Source organism: Heterodontus francisci, chromosome 6, assembly GCF_036365525.1.
Source record: "Heterodontus francisci isolate sHetFra1 chromosome 6, sHetFra1.hap1, whole genome shotgun sequence".
Classification (NCBI taxonomy): Eukaryota; Metazoa; Chordata; class Chondrichthyes; order Heterodontiformes; family Heterodontidae; genus Heterodontus; species Heterodontus francisci.
In genome coordinates, this window is record NC_090376.1 from 7,010,106 (window position 1) to 7,026,713 (window position 16,608).

General features: G+C 49.0%; 1 protein-coding gene across 3 annotated transcripts in view; it reads left to right on the top strand.

The window, feature by feature from the left end:
• LOC137371103 (START domain-containing protein 10-like) overlaps positions 1 to 6,398 on the top strand; it is a 104,319-nt gene extending 97,921 nt beyond the window's left edge. For all 3 annotated transcript variants that reach the window (XM_068033043.1, XM_068033041.1, XM_068033042.1), the window contains exon 7: positions 1,831 to 6,398. In XM_068033043.1, the coding sequence (XP_067889144.1) occupies positions 1,831 to 2,058 (228 nt within the window). In that variant the 3' untranslated portion in view covers positions 2,059 to 6,398. The remainder of the gene's footprint in view (positions 1 to 1,830) is intronic.
• The last annotated feature ends 10,210 nt before the right edge of the window (positions 6,399 to 16,608 follow it).

The window sequence follows — 16,608 nt, forward strand, 5'->3', positions numbered from 1 at the left end:
TCCCACCTACATCCGTGACTTTTTTGATGTCGTCCGTCACTTTAACCATTTCATGTTTCCTGGTCCCAACCGCCTCCTCTTCACTACAGACATCCAATCTCTCTACACCTCCATCCCCCACCAGGATGGTTTGAGGGCTCTCTGCTTCTTCCTGGAACAGAGGCCCAACCAGTCCCCATCCACCACCACCCTCCTCCGCCTGGCTGAAATTGTTCTCACATTGAACAACTTCTCCTTCAACTCCACTCACTTCCTTCAAGTAAAAGGTGTTGCGATGGGTACCCGCATGAGTCCTAGTTATTTGGGATATGTCGAACATTCCTTGTTCCAGTCCTACTCAGGCCCCCTCCTTTACCGGTACATTGATGACTGTATCAGTGCTGTTTCCTGCTTTCACCCCGAAATGAAAAACCTCTTCAACTTTGCTTCCAATTTCCATCCTTCTCTCACCTTTACATGGTCCATCTCCGACACTTCCCTTCCCTTCCTCAACTTCTCTGTCTCCATCTCTGGGGATAGGTTGTCTACTAATATCCATTATAAGCCCACCGACTCCCACAGCTACCTCGACTACACTTCTTCACACCCTACCTCCTGTAAGGACTCCATTCCATTCTCCCAGTTTCTCCGTCTCCGACACATCTGCTCTGATGATGCAACCTTCCACAACAGCGCTTCTGATATGTCTTCCTGTTTCCTCAACCGAGGATTCCCCCCCACTATGGTTGACAGGGCCCTGGACCATGTCTGACCCATTTCCTGCACCTCCGCCCTCACCCCTTCCCCTCCCTCCCAGAACCGCGACAGGGTTCCCCTTGTCCTCACTTTCCACCCCACCAGCCTCCACATCCAATGGATCATCCTCTGCCGTTTCCGCCACCTCCAGCGTGATGCCACGACCAAACACATCCTCCCCTCCCTTCCCCTGTCAGCATTCTGAAGGGATCGTTCCCTCCGTGACACCCTGGTCCACTCCTCCATCACCCCTGACACCACCTCCTCTTCCCACAGCACCTTCCCATGCAATCGCAAGAGGTGTAATACCTGCCCCTTTACTACCTCCTCTCCTCACCATCCAAGGCCCCAAACGCTCCTTCCAGGTGAAGCAGTGATTTTCCTGTACTGCTTTCAATTTAGTGTACGGTATTAACTGCTCACAATGCACTGCCTCTACATTGGGGAGACCAAACACGGATTAGGTGACTGCCACCTCAAATTGATTGGCTGACCCAGTGCCAACAGTAAACACTCTGGAGGAAGCTGGGAGGAGTAACTGGGTGACTTCACTACATCCTTTCAAGGAGACAAAAGTCCAAATTAATTTCCAAAGTTTTGCTTGGCAGAGTCACAGCCCCTCTCCTTACTAACTGGCCTTTCTGCTCAGAGATGAGGGGTCACTCCTGAAATTATTTAAATTTGCTCTCTCCCATCCTCCAATGTGAATTTTAAAAGTGTTTGTCAGCAGGCAATTAGAACGTTCTGGAATTGCAGCACCAGCTACAAGGAGGGGGTGGGCGGGTCATGTCTGTGATGGGCAGTCAGCCAGGGTATAATGTTGGCAAATGAGTGTTGAGCAGGACTTTCCCTCGAGATTCAGTAGCTGGGTAGAGTCCATGATAGGGTGACGTGTACATGGGCTGTGGGAGGAGATTAAATGTCCTCGTCGGGAAGCTGTAGATTTTTCTGGGCCCTGTCTCCTTTTCTTATTCCCTGCCCTTGGAGGGATGAGCATTCCGTCGCCACGTGACTCGACCTTTGCCCTGTGATTCATTGCTAGCTATCCCGTTCCGGTGGTAACTCGAGAGAAACTTTGTTTTCTTTTTCAACAAGGCGATGAAGAAGATGTACAAAGCTTGCCTCAAGTACCCGCAATGGAAACAGAAACACAACCCGGCTTACAAACCCTGGCTCCACCCGGAACAGAGCACGCTTCACACCATCCAGCTGTCCGAACTCTCGATACAACACGCTGACTCGCTGGAAAACATCGATGAAAGTGGAATCCTGGAGGCCAAGGATGACAGGGCCGACGCCAGTGATGAAGATAGCGTGCATTGAAGAGGGGCAGTGCCACCTGGCCCTCCCACCACTGCTAAGATGCAATATTCCAAATAAAATACAACTTTATTTAATTAAGATTGTCTAAGGTCCCATGGGTGGGGGCGGGGGTTCTGTAAAAGGAAGGGAAGACGTGTTCAACGTCCACTCCTGTAAAGGATTTAGTATCTTGTCAGGAATCTCTTCCCAGCCCAAGTTCGCTGTCCCATGATGAGACTTTTTTTTGAGATAAGGAATGGAAGAAGGCCATTCAGCCCCTTAAGTCTGTTCTAACATTCATACACCTCAGCTACCCAGTTTGCTTCATATCGCTCAATGCGACTTTATAAAAACCTATCAATCTCAGTCTTTAAAGCTTCAATTGACCTCCAGCCTCAACTGCTTTTTGGGGGGAGAGAGTTCCGGATTTCTACTCCCCTTTGTGTGAAGAAGTGCTTCCTGACATCATTCCCGAACGGCCTGGCTCCAGTTGATTGAGTATATTCCCCCATTCCTGATTCCCCCACCAGAGGAAAGGGTTTCTCTCTCTACCTACCCTATCAAATCCCTTTCGGATTTTAAACAGCTCAATTAGATCAGCCCTCAATCTTCTAATCTGAAGGAAATACAAGCCTAGTCTATACAACCTGGCCTCTTACTTTAACCCTTTAAGTCCTGCTATCATTCTGGTGAATCTGTGCTGTTTCCCCCTCCAAGGCCAGTATATCCTCCTGCGGTGCAGGGCCCAGAACTGAACACAGTTATTCCGGATGGGGTCTAACTAGAGTGTTATACAACTGAAGCATTACTTCATCCCCTTTTGTATTCCAGCACCCACCCCCTGCAATAAAGGGCATTCCATTAATCTTTTTGATTTTTTTTTTTCTGTACCTGTCCATAAATCCCTTTTACTCCTCCTGTGCTCCAAGTCTCACCACTCAGAGAATATTCCAATTTAACTTTCTCAAGCTGTATGATCTCATACTTTTCCACAGTTTTGCCCGCTCATCATCTATCACTGGTCCTGTATAACTTCCTGATCCCACGCACCCAACTTACATTGCCTCCGAAATTGGTGCCATCTGGAAATTGAGATCCACAACACTAATCCCTTCATCCAAATCTGGTGAATTGTTGAGGCTTCAGGACAGGTGCCTGGGGAACACCAATAGCCACATCCCTCTAATCAGAGTGCCCTTTAACCCCCAGTCTCCATCTCCTCCTTCCCAACCAATTACCCATCTACTGAAGGACGGAATTTAACTCGAGGTGGGAATCGGGGGAGGAAGGGGTGTGTTATAGGGCTGAAGCAACAAGTGAACTTTTTTTTTTCCACCACTCCCACGTCTGAGGAGCGTGAAGCCCCCGACATTGAATGCCCCGGCTAAAAGTGACAGGAATGATGTCGCTGCCGCTGGGCCGGAGTCAGAATTGGCGACATTGTTGGAAAGCAGGGTGGGGGAGGGGGAGGGGGAGGCGTCTGTGTGGCACCTCCTGCTCTCCCTGGCCCACAAGCTCACTTACTCTGACCTATAACCTGGCTGCAATCAATTGCCCCCGTTGGGTTCGGGCCTTAATGAAGGCCCGAGGTTAAAAATGGTGTGCGCATCTCGATGCTGTCATCAGGCCATGAGTTCCGCCATTGAAATTAGGACCCCATTACTCAGGAGTGGGTGTGCATCCCCTGCCTAAATTCGGGCAAGTTTAAATGTGTTGGGAATCTCTCTTAATCCCAACCCCTGCCATCTGAAAGCGAAGGGAGAGGGTGGGCTGGTAGGTGGTTGCAGTTGTTTTTGGAGCCAGGCGGGGCAATCCCACTATTTCAGGACTGAGATGAGGAGAAATTTCTTCACCCAGAGAGTGGTGAGCCTGTGGAATTCGCTACCACAGAAAGCAGTTGAGGCCAAAACATTGTATGTTTTCAAGAAGGAATTAGATATAGCTCTTGGGATGAAAGGGATCAAAGGGTATGGGGCGAAAGCCGGAACAGGTTACTGAGTTGGATGATCAGCCATGATCATAATGAATGGCGGAGCAGGCTCGAAGGGCCGAATGGCCTACTCCTGCTCCTATTTTCTATGTTTCCAACCTCATGAAAAGTTCAAAGCTTTTGAGTCATTTTTTTCTTAACTTTATGTGCAAATGCCAGAAGCTCTTGGCTAGGCCGCTCATCCCAGTCGGTGAGTGTACATTACCATTCTAGTCTAGGGGCAGGGGAATTTCACAGTCTGGATCTGAAATGCAGGCAGGACCCACATTTCAATATTGATGTGAGTAAGGATCGCCAACTCTCCAGGGTTGCCCTGGAATCTCCAGGAATTGCAGATTAATCTCCTGGATTGATGCTGGGCGAAAAACCATCAGGACGTTCAACAAAAGTGATGTTTTTAATCTCATATATTCTTTGTAACTGTGTAACAGCCCCGACAAACAAATTTCTCTGCAGCACCTGTGGAAGAGTCTGTCACTCTAGAATTGGCCTTTATAGCCACTCCAGGCGCTGCTTCACAAATCACTGACCACCTCCAGGTGCGTATCCATTGTCTCTCGAGATAAGGAGGCCAAAGAAGATTCTTTGAATAGTTATTGTTATAGGAAATGAGAGTTGGGGCCAGAAATAAAAGGCTGCTTAATGGAGAACATCTATTAAAAGTGGGAAGTTGTCCAGGGGTATGGCCATCTAGACTTGAGGCCTATGTTTATTTCAGTCAGACACCAGGTCTGACTAAACCTAAAAAAGGCCTTCGACTGAGTCGCATGAAATCCTGTGTCTTGTATAAGAAATAGGAGCAGGAGTAGGCCATTCAGCCCCTTGAGCCTGCTCTACCATTCCATAGGATCAAGTCTGATGATCTACCTCAATCCACTTTCCCACCGTATCCCCCATATCCATTGATACCTACAGTGTCCAAAAATCTATCAACCTCTGGCTTGAATATACTCAATGACTGAGCTTCCACAGCTCGCTGGGGTAGAGAATTCCAAAGATTCACCACCCTCTGAGTGAAGACATTTCTCCTCATTTCAGTCCTAAATGGCCGACCTCTTATTCTGAGACTGTGACCCTGTGTTCTAGACTCTCCCGCCAGGGGGAAACAGCTTCTCAATATCTACCCTGTGAAGCCCTCTAAGAATTTAAGACCCACTAAAAGGGTGCAACCATGTTAAATGACGGCAGGAAAGGGCTGTGGCTCCTTGACCACCTGATCAGGGAGTGACATAAAATTGGCGGATCCAATTTGGGATTTTGAGCTGCCTTTTTGAGCTCTGATTGGATGTGCACTGACTAGATTGGAAGTTTATTAAAAAGGTTGGTCTTTGCTGAGAGGAAGGGCAGAGAAGAGAAGGGCGGTTCCGAGAACAGATCTGCGCTGCCCCCAATCCCCGATCACAATGCAGTAGCTCGAGAGATGCCTTGTTATTTACTTCAACTCCCGCTCTTCCTCTGACACCAGGGGCAGGAGTTTTGAAACTCGACGGGTGGGACCAATGTCGGGCAGGCCCGGAATTTCCCGCCACCGGTCGGCGTGCAGATTTGCCAGCACGGTTCCGCCCTCTAGCCATTTTCAAAAGTGTCGGGAAGCCAATCGAGGTAATTAAGGAGCCTTTTAAGGTCCCTCTCCTGCACAGACTGCAATTTTCCAGTCAGCAGGTAGGCCTCCTGTGGTGGCCGAAACAAGGTCAGTGTAAGGAGGTGGCTGTCGTCACCAGACCAGGGTGGTGGTGGTGGGTGGGGGGGGCAGTGCTCCAGTGGGATTTTTAAACCCCCCACCCTCCCCATTCCTGCAGCAGCCATACTGCAATGACCACGTTCTGTTTTAACAATTCTTAAAGGTTCAGAGGGTGCCTCAAGATGGAGCCACCCTCTCTCTGTCTCTAAAGGCATTGGCAGCTCCCACCTCAGCCGGTGGGGATGCTGAAGTGTCATTGCTGGGTGCTGGGGGGGCCACCTATTGGCTCTCCAGGCTCGGGAGCACCAATAGGTGGCCTGGCAATGAAAAATCTCTGGGGTCTGCCTCTGACATGGCGCGGGGTCAGGACCTGGAGGTTCTCCTGACGTCGGGTTCCTGACCCCAGAGGGAAAATTCAGTCCCAGCTGTCAGGCGTGGCTCGGTGGGGAGCTCTCTGGCCTCTGGGTCGGAAGGTTGTGGGTTCAAGTCCCATTCCCGAGACGTGAGCACAAAATACAGGCCGATACTCCCTCTGTAGCGCTGAGGGAGTGCCGCACTGTCAGAGGTGCCGTCTTTCAGATGCGATGTTAAATCAAGGCACCATCAGGTGGAGGGCAAAGATTCCGCAGCCATGATCTCGAAGAGTTCCCCCAGGTGTCGTGAGACCAATATCCCTCAACTAACATCCATCATTACTGCGTTGCTGTGTGTGGGAGCTTGCTGTGCACAAATTGCCATGTTTCCTACCTTCTGTAAAGTGCTTTGGGATGTCCTAGGGTTGGGAATGTTACCGTGGAAATGGATGATCAGCTTGGCTCAGTACTCTTGTCAGAGGCCCTCGGTTCAAGTCGTGCTGCAGGGCCTTTAAATGTTTGAGCTCTGCTGTTACAAATTAATTGGTTTATAAAACTCATTTAATTACCTCCACTATTCCTCGTCTAGCCAGTTAAATATATGTTGGACTCATTCACAATATTCACCTGGCCGTGCAGTTTTTCACAGTGTCGCTGTCATGCTGCACCCCCCACCCCCTGGTTTCAGAGAGAGACGATCGTTAAGTTGGCAGGCCTTTATTGGATGGGAAAATCTGTTGAATTTTGTCTTCCTCACTGCTGCTTGTGAACATGCTGAGCACAACTTCTCACACAACCGAGTGACTTACACTGCAGCTTACAAACTCTTATTTTTACCACTAGCTAGATCCAAACTCCTGTCAATTATCTGATGCACAATATGTTAAATGTGGATATATTTAGATAGATAGATAGTCACAAAGTGTAATTAAAAACAAAAGTGTGTTGAACAGTCTGAATCGGGTGAAATGCGCTGTGGTTTTTTTTGTGGTGATGATAATTTTGGTTCTCGGGCCAGCATGTTTCCTCAGGCCTCCTTGTGTGGCTTTCCCTTCCTCCCCTCCCCTGCTTATGTCCTTCGCTGTAGACGAGCAGAAATTTCCTCTGACTAAATATTGGGAAGAGCTAAGCCACAAACTCTGTTCCCCAGCTATTGACTCCATCCCTCTCCTCAGCCACTGTCCGAGGCTGAACCAGACTCTTTGCAACCTTTGCGTCTTATTTTAATCCTGAGATGAGCTTCTGACCACATATCTACTCCATCTACTTCCACCCCTGTGACATCACCCGACTCCGCCCCTGCCTCAGATCATCTGCTGCTCAGACTCTCATCCATGCCTTTGTTACCTCCAGACTTGACTATTCCAGTAAACGCCTGCCCAGCCTCCCATCTTCCAACCTACATCAATTTAAGTCTAACCAAACCTCTGCTGCCCCCTGTCCTAACTCTCACCAATTCCCTGTTCACCCATCACGCCCTGTGCTCACTGACCTATATTGCCTCAATTTTAAAATTCTCATTCTGTTTTAAGTCCCTCCAAGGTCTCACCCTTCCCTATCTCTGTAATCTCCTCCAGCCCTACAAACCTCCGACAATTCCGACCACTTGAACATCCCCGATTTTCATCTATCCCAGGCCCCAAACGCTCCTTTCAGGTGAAGCAGTGATTTACTTGTCCTTCTTTCAATGTAGTATACTGTATTCGCTGCTCACAGTGTGGTCTCCTCTACATTGGGGAGACCAAACGCAGACTGGGTGACTGTTTTGTGGAACATCTCCGCTCAGTCCGCAAGCAGGACCCTGAGCTTCCGGTTGCTTGCCATTTCAACACTCCCCCCTGCTCTCATGCTCACATCTCTGTCCTGGGATTGCTGCAGTGTTCCAGTGAACATCAACGCAAGCTCGAGGAACAGCATCTCATCTACCGATTAGGCACACTACAGCCTGCCGGACTGAACATTGAGTTCAATAATTTCAGAGCATGACAGCTCCCCATTTTACTTTCATTTTTAGTTGTTTTTTTTTTACATTTTTTACAACCCTTTTTTTTGCATTTATTTCATTTCATCTTAGTTTGTTCAGTTTGCTTACCCACTGTTTTTTTCATGTTTGCACTTGCTGCTGTTCAATATTCAGTCCATTAACATCTATTCTGTACTAATGCTTTGTCTTTCAACACACCATTAACAGATTGTTTGCCTTTGCTCCATGACCTTTTGGTCAGCTATGTGGCCTTGTCCAATCTACACCTTCTGATTAGATTAGAGATACAGCACTGAAACAGGCCCTTCGGCCCACCGAGTCTGTGCCGAACATCAACCACCCATTTATACTAATCCTACACTAATCCCATATTTCTACCAAACATCCCCACCTGTCCCTATATTTCCCTACCACCTACTTATACTAGTGACAATTTATAATGGCCAATTTACCTATCAACCTTTGTTCTCCTTTGTTATCTCTTGCCCCACCCCCACCTCACTTGCTTCTAACCTGTGACATTTTTAATATTTGTCAGTTCCGAAGAAGGGTCACTGACCCGAAACGTTAACTCTGCTTCTCTTTCCACAGATGCTGCCAGACCTGCTGAGTGGTTCCAGCATTTCTTGTTTTTATTCCCGATTTTCATCACTCCACCATTGGTGGCTGTACTTTCAGCTGCCTGGGTCCTAAGCTCTGGAATTTCCTCCCTAAATATCTCTACCTCTCTCTCCTCCTTTTAAGATGCTTTTTGCCACCCATCCTAATATCTTCTCATCATCATAGAAATTTACAGCACGAAAGGAGGCCATTCGGCCCATCATGTCCGCTTTGGCTGACAAGTAGCCAAGCAGGCTAATCCCACTCTGTAGGTTACGGCACTTTGAGTGCATGACCCAGGTGTTTTTTAAATGTTGTGAGGGTTTCTGCCTCTACCACCCTTTCAACCAGTGCGAGGTGATGCATTTTGGAAGATTCAATTCAAGAGTGAACTATACAGTAAATGGAAAAGTCCTGGGGAAAATTGATGTACAGAGAGATTTGGGTGTTCGGGTCCATTGTTCCCTGAAGGTGGCAACGCAGGTCAATAGAGTGGTCAAGAAGGCATACGGCATGCTTTCCTTCATCGGACGGGGTATTGAGTACAAGAGTTGGCAGGTCATGTTACAGTTGTATAGGACTTTGGTTCGGCCACATTTGGAATACTGCGTGCAGTTCTGGTCGCCACATTACCAAAAGGATGTGGATGCTTTGGAGAGGGTGCAGAGGAGGTTCACCAGGATGTTGCCTGGTATGGAGGGCGCTAGCTATGAAGAGAGGTTGAGTAGATTAGGATTATTTTCATTAGAAAGACGGAGGTTGAGGGGGGACCTGATTGAGGTGTACAAAATCATGAGGGGTATAGACAGGGTGGATAGCAAGAAGCTTTTTCCCAGAGTGGGGGATTCAATTACAAGGGGACACGAGTTCAAAGTGAAAGGGGAAAAGTTTAGGGGGGATATGCGTGGAAAGTTCTTAACGCAGAGGGTGGTGGGTGCATGGAACGCATTGCCAGCGGAGGTGGTTGACGCGGGCACGATAGCGTCTTTTAAGATGTATCTAGACAGATACATGAATGGGCAGGAAGTAAAGAGATACAGACCCTTAGAAAATAGGCGACAGGTTTAGATAGAGGATTTGGATCGGCATAGGCTTGGAGGGCCGAAGGGCCTGTTCCTGTGCTGTAATTTTCTTTGTTCTTTGTTCAGTGAGTTCCAGATCAACACCAACCTCTGGATGAAATAATTTCCCCTCAAATCCCCTCTAAACCTCCTACCTCTTACCCTAAATCTATGCCCCTTCTGTGGACCCCTCAACAATAGGAATAGGGCCTCCCTATCCACTCTATTGCAACCCCTCATAATTTTATAGACTTCAATTAGATTTCCCCTCAGTCTCCTCTGTTCCAAAGAAAACAACCCCAGTGTATTCAATCTTTCCTCAAAACTAAAATTTTCCAGCCCAGGCAACATCCTGGTGAATCTCCTCTGTATCCTCTCTAGTGAAATCACATCTTTCCTATAGAGCAGTGACCAGAACTGCACACAGTACTCCAGCTGTGGCCTAACTAGTATTTTTTACAGTTCCAGCATAACCTCCCAGCTCTTATATTCTATGCCTCAGCTAATAAAGGCAAATATCCCATATGCCATATCTACTTGTCCACCTTCAGTGATCTGTGAACATGCATTCCAAGTTCCCTCTGTACCTCTATACTTCTCAATATCCTACCATTTATTGTGTATTCCCTTGCCTTGTTAGCCTTCCCCAAATGCATTACCTCACACTTCTCCAGATTGAACTCTATTTTCCACTGTTCCACCCACCTCACTAGTCCATTAATATTTTCCTGCACTCTGCAGCGTTCTTTTTTTATCAGTCACATGGCCAATTTTTGTACAGTCTGCAAACTTCTTAATCATACTCCCTACATTCAAGTCCAAATTATTAATATATAACACAAAAAGCAAGGGATCTAGTACTGACCTTTGCGGAACCCCACACAAACACCATTTGCTTCCTGCCTCTCAGCCAATTGTGGATCTAACTTTCCACTTTGTCTTGGATCCCATAAACATTTACTTACGTGACCAGTCTGCCATGTGGGACCTTATCAAAAGCCTTGCTAAAATCCATATAGACCACATCAAATGCACTATCCCTGTCGACTCTCCTTGTTACCTCCTCAAAAAAATTAAATCATGTTAGAAATGGCCTTTCCTTAACAAATCGGCACTGACTGTCTTTGATTAATCTCTATCTTTCTAAATGAAGATTTTTCCTGTCACTCAAAAATGTTTCCAATAATTTTCCCACCAGCAAGGTTAGGCTGATTGGCATGTGATTACTCCGTCTATAAACCTTTCTCCCTTTTTAAACAATGGTACAATGTTAGCTGTCCTCTAGTATCACACCTGCAGCTAAAGAAGATTGCTTCCCTTAACAGCATGGAATAAATCAGCTTGGGCTGATAAGTGGCAAGTAACATTCGCCCCACACAACTGCCAGGCAATGACCATTGCCAACCAGAGAGAATCTAACCATTGACCTTTCAATCCCCTTGACATTCAATGGCATTACCATCGCTGAATCCCTTACTATCAACATCCTGGGGGTTACCAGTGACCAGAATCTGAACTGGAGTAGCCATATAAATACCGTGGCTACAAGAGCAGGTCCGAGACTAGGAATTCTGTGGCGAGTAACTCACCTCCTGACTCCCCAAAGCCTGTCCACCATCTACAAGGCACAAGTCAGGAGTGTGATGGAATACTCTCCACTTGCCTGGATGGGTGCAGCTCCAACAATGCTCAAGAAGCTCGACACCATCCAGGACAAAGCAGCCCACTTGATTGGCACCCCATCTACAAACGTTCACTCCCTCCACCACCAATGCACAATGGCAGCAGTGTGTACCATCTACAAGATGCACTGCAACAACTCACCAAAGCTCCTTCGACAGCATTTTCCAAACCCGCGACCTCTACCAACTAGAAGGACAAGGGCAGCAGATGCATGGGGACACCACCACCTGGCAAGTTCCCCTCCAAGTCACACACCATCCTGACTTGGAACTATATCGCCGTTCCTTCACTGTTGCTGGGTCAAAATCCTGGAACTCCCTTCCTAACAGCACTGTGGGTGTAGCTACCTCACATGGACTGCAGCAGTTCAAGAAGGCAGCTCACCACCACCTTCTCAATGGCAATTAGGGATGGGCAATAAACGCTGGCCTGGCCAGCGATGCCCATATTCCATGAAAGAATAAAAAAAGAATTGATCTGGGCCTGGGCTCAGTGTCAAATATTTCTGATAATGCTGCTATGAGGTACATCGGGATGTTTTACTTCATTAAAGTTACTATATCAATGCAAATCTGTAGTAGATGCTGGTTCTTACAGCAGTACAGCCCAAACTGGCCCACTGTTGGGTTCTTGGGAGCTGCAATGGTTCAGCAGGTAGCACGCTCCATGTTCTTCCTACCAAAATGAATCACTTCACATTTCTCTGCATTGAACTTCATCTGCCACCTGTCTGCCCATTCCACCAACTTGTCTATGTCCTTTTGAAGTTCGACACTATCCTCCACACAGTTCACAATGCTTCCAAGTTTCATATCATCTGCAAGCTTTGAAATTGTACCCTGTACACCAAGGTCTAGGTCATTAATATAGATCAGGAAAAGCAAGGGTCCCAACTCTGATCCCTGGGGAACTCCACTACAAACCTTCCTCCAGCCCGAAAAGCATTCCTGTCACTCAGCCAATTTTGTATCCATGTTGCTACCGTCCTTTCTATTCCATGAGCTACAAGTTTGCACACAATTCTGTTGTGTGGCACTGTATCAAATGCCTTTTGATGTTGTGTGGCACTGTATCAAATGCCTTTTGATTAATAAATTAAGGTTGTTAAACAGCCAATTGTCAGGTATTTTCCTACCATTTTCTGATTTTACCAGTAGCGCACGAGATGAAGGGAGGCGCACGAGATGAAGGGAGGCTCAGAGTCTCATCTGCTCAAAGCAGCCGAGATCTGAGCAGCAGGTGGATGTGCAGGGAACTGGCTGTACACTGTGAAGCTGTCTGTAGGCTGTGTCTTCGAGAAGTGACACTACCAAGTTTGGAGGCACTGCAGAGGCTGGGGCCAAAGTGAAGGGCTGTTATTGGAAAGTCATCTCCCAGGACAGGACAAGGGTCCTGAGGCTCATTATAATGGAGGCTTCATCTGGTTCTGGGGTCAGTGAGGAGGGGAGTGTCACAGAGATGGGGATGCAGCTAGACTGGGGCGCCCATGCAGTGGCCAGGGGAGCTCCAGTGGGTTGAAGAAGCCATTGGACTTGATTGAAGAGGGTATATGGAAATAATAGGGCAGCCTCATGGTCACCAGAGGCATTACCCAGCTCAAAGGGTGTAACATCAGAGGCTCAGCTCCATGGAGCTATCCAAGCACCAATGTCCATGAAGACTGCGTCTTTCCAGGACAGTGGTGGCGGAGCTGTGCGGAAAGCAGGAGCAGGAGTTGATGCCAATGGGAAGTGATGGACACCCCATGCCTGTAACCTTACAGATGACATTGACATTCAACCTTTTCACCTGTGGTTCATTCCAGGGATTGTCTGGAGACCTAAGTGGCATCTCTCAGTCAACGGCCCATCGCTGCATAGAAAGGAGGTCACGAATGCCATGTACCATCGCGCTGGCTGGTAGAACAAGTTCACAATCAATCAGGTTGCTCAGGCCAAGAGGGCAGTCAGCTTCAGGCTCATGGCTGGATTTCCCCAGGTTCAGGGGGTCATTGACTGTACTCATGTAGCCAGAGTAGCCAAACACCTTTGTGAACATGAAGAGACTCCCTCAATGTTCAAGTAGTCTGCGACCACTGTAATTGGATCATGCAGGTGTGTGCGGGAGATTTTCAAGGAAGCTGCCATGACTCTTCCATCCTTTGACAGTTCCAATTGCCTCAGCAACTCAGACCACCCGAGCATGGCTGGATCCTGGGAGACAAGGGCGGCACAGTGGCGCAGTGGTTAGCATCGCAGCCTCACAGCTCCAGCGACCCGGGTTCAATTCTGGGTACTGCCTGTGCGGAGTTTGCAAGTTCTCCCTGTGACTGCGTGGGTTTTCACCGGGTGTTCCGGTTTCCTCCCACAGCCAAAGACTTGCAGGTTGATAGGTAAATTGGCCATGATAAATTGCCCCTAGTGTAGGTAGGTGGGGATGTGGTCATAATATGGGATTAATGTAGGATTAGTATAAATGGGTGGTTGATGGTTGGCACAGACTCAGTGGGCCGAAGGGCCTGTTTCAGTGCTGTATCTCTAAATAAATAAATAAAAATAAAGGGGTATCCACTGAAGACATGGCTTCTGACCCTTGTACGCATCCCCAGGATATAGGCAGAGGACACATACAACTGCTGCCATATGACTACAAGGGCCATCATCGAGCAGGCCATTGACCTTTTCAGGATGAGATTTAGTTACCTCAATAGATCTGGGGGAGCCCTGCAATACGCACCCTCAATGGTATCCGCATCATTATCGTCTGCTGCACTTTGCACAACCTGGCACTCCAGAGGGGAGTAACACTGGAGCCAGAAGAGAACACCGAGTGAGCCGCACCCTCAGAGGAGGAGGATGAGAATGAGGTGCCTCAACAGGTGCCAGCCAATGAAGATGGCGCCACTGTGCCCAGCTCACAGGACAGTGGCAGGGAGACTCGCAACTCTGTCATCAGCAGACACCGCATGAGGACAAGCACAAGGGGCCACTGAAACAAGAGGTTCTCTCCCAGAAGCAGCCTTGCTGACCTTCCACAAGAGGCCATTACCATCCCTCTGTACCATCAGCACTATATAGACAGGTGCTCATGAGGCTCTGCCCTGCACAGAACGTCCGTATATTAGATTCCATATCTGGTCATTGTCAACTGCTGTAGAAAATAATGAGTCGTTCTACATTGCATGTCAAGACCTTCGACTCTTGTTAAACATTTAAAGCTTCTGCATTTAACAAATTATTATCACCGAGTGAAATCCCTGTCCTATTTCATACACTTACACACTGTTTACTGTCATTTCCACAAGGGCTCTCCCTGCACCTGGAGTTGACGTGGGGATAGGCTGCTCCCTTTTTTGCTCCGGTGCTTTGATCGTTGTGACTTGTGTCCTCTGGGTGCCTGAGCCCTACCGAGGCCCAGCACATTCAGGGCCATCTATATCTGTGCAGAGGCCACCTCAGTTACCAGAACAGCATGCAGTGTTACTGTCACCATCATAGGGGCCAAGGATCTGCCTTCAGCAATCAATCTGCCTTGAGAGGAGCCCCCACTGCCTTCAGCCTGCCCCTTCTCTACCCTTTCACCCCCATTGCCTTCAGCCTGACCCTCATCCACCCTTTCACCCCCATTGCCTTCAGCCTGACCCTCCTCTACCCTTTCACCCCCATTGCCTTCAGCCTGACCCTCCTCTACCCTTTGACCCCCATTGCCTTCAGCCTGACCCTCCTCTACCCTTTCACCCCCATTGCCTTCAGCCTGACCCTCCTCTACTCTTTCACCCCCATTGCCTTCAACCTTCCCCTTCTCCACCCTTTCACCCCCATTGCCTTCAACCTGCCCCTCCTCTACCCTTTCACCCCCATTGCATTCAGCCTGTCCCTCCTGTACCCTTTCACCCCCATTGCCTTCAACCTGACCCTCCTCTAACCTTCCAGCCCCCATTGCCTTCACCCTGACCCTCCTCTACCCTTCCAGACCCCATTGCCTTCAACCTGACCCTCCTCGACCCTTTCACCCCCATTGCCTTCAGCCTGACCCTCATCCACCCTTTCACCCCCATTGCCTTCAGCCTGACCCTCCTCTACCCTTTCACCCCCACTGCCTTCAGCCTGACCCTCCTCTACCCTTTGACCCCCATTGCCTTCAGCCTGACCCTCCTCTACCCTTTCACACCCATTGCCTTCAGCCTGACCCTCCTCTACCCTTTCACCCCCATTGCCTTCAGCCTGACCCTCCTCCACCCTTTCACCCCCATTGCCTTCAGCCTGACCCTCCTCCACCCTTTCATCCCCATTGCCTTCAGCCTGACCCTCCTCTACCCTTTCACCCCCATTGCCTTCAGCCAGACCCTCCTCTACCCTTTCAGCCCCCGTTGCCTTCAGCCTGACCCTCCTCTACCCTTTCACCCCCATTGCCTTCAGCCTGACCCTCCTCTACCCTTTCACCCCCATTGCCTTCAGCCAGACCCTCCTCTACCCTTTCAGCCCCCGTTGCCTTCAGCCTGACCCTCCTCTACCCTTTCACCCCCATTGCCTTCAGCCTGACCCTCCTCTACCCTTTCACCCCCATTGCCTTCAGCCTGACCCTCATCTACCATTTCACCCCCATTGCCTTCAGCCTGACCCTCCTCTACCCTTTCACCCCCATTGCCTTCAGCCTGACCCTCCTCTACCCTTTCACCCCCATTGCCTTCAGCCTGACCCTCCTCTACCCTTTCACCCCCATTGCCTTCAGCCTGACCCTCATCTACCCTTTCACCCCCATTGCCTTCAGTCTGACCCTCCTCTACCCTTTCACCCCCATTGCCTTCAACCTGACCCTCCTCTACCCTTTCACCCCCATTGCCTTCAGCCTGAACCTCCTCTACCATTTCACCCCCATTGCCTTGAACCTTCCCCTTTTCCACCATTTCACCCCCATTGCCTTGAACCTTCCCCTTTTCCACCCTTTCACCCCATTGCCTTCAGCCTGACCCTCCTCTACCCTTTCACACCCATTGCCTTCAGCCTGACCCTCCTCTACCCTTTCACCCCCATTGCTTTCAGCCTGACCCTCCTCTACCCTTTCACCCCCATTGCTTGAACCTTCCCCTTTTCCACCCTTTCACCCCCATTGCCTTGAACCTTCCCCTTTTCCACCCTTTCACCCCCATTGCCTTCAGCCTGACCCTCCTCTACCCTTTCACACCCATTGCCTTCAGCCTGACCCTCCTCTACCCTTTCACCCCCATTGCTTTCAGCCTG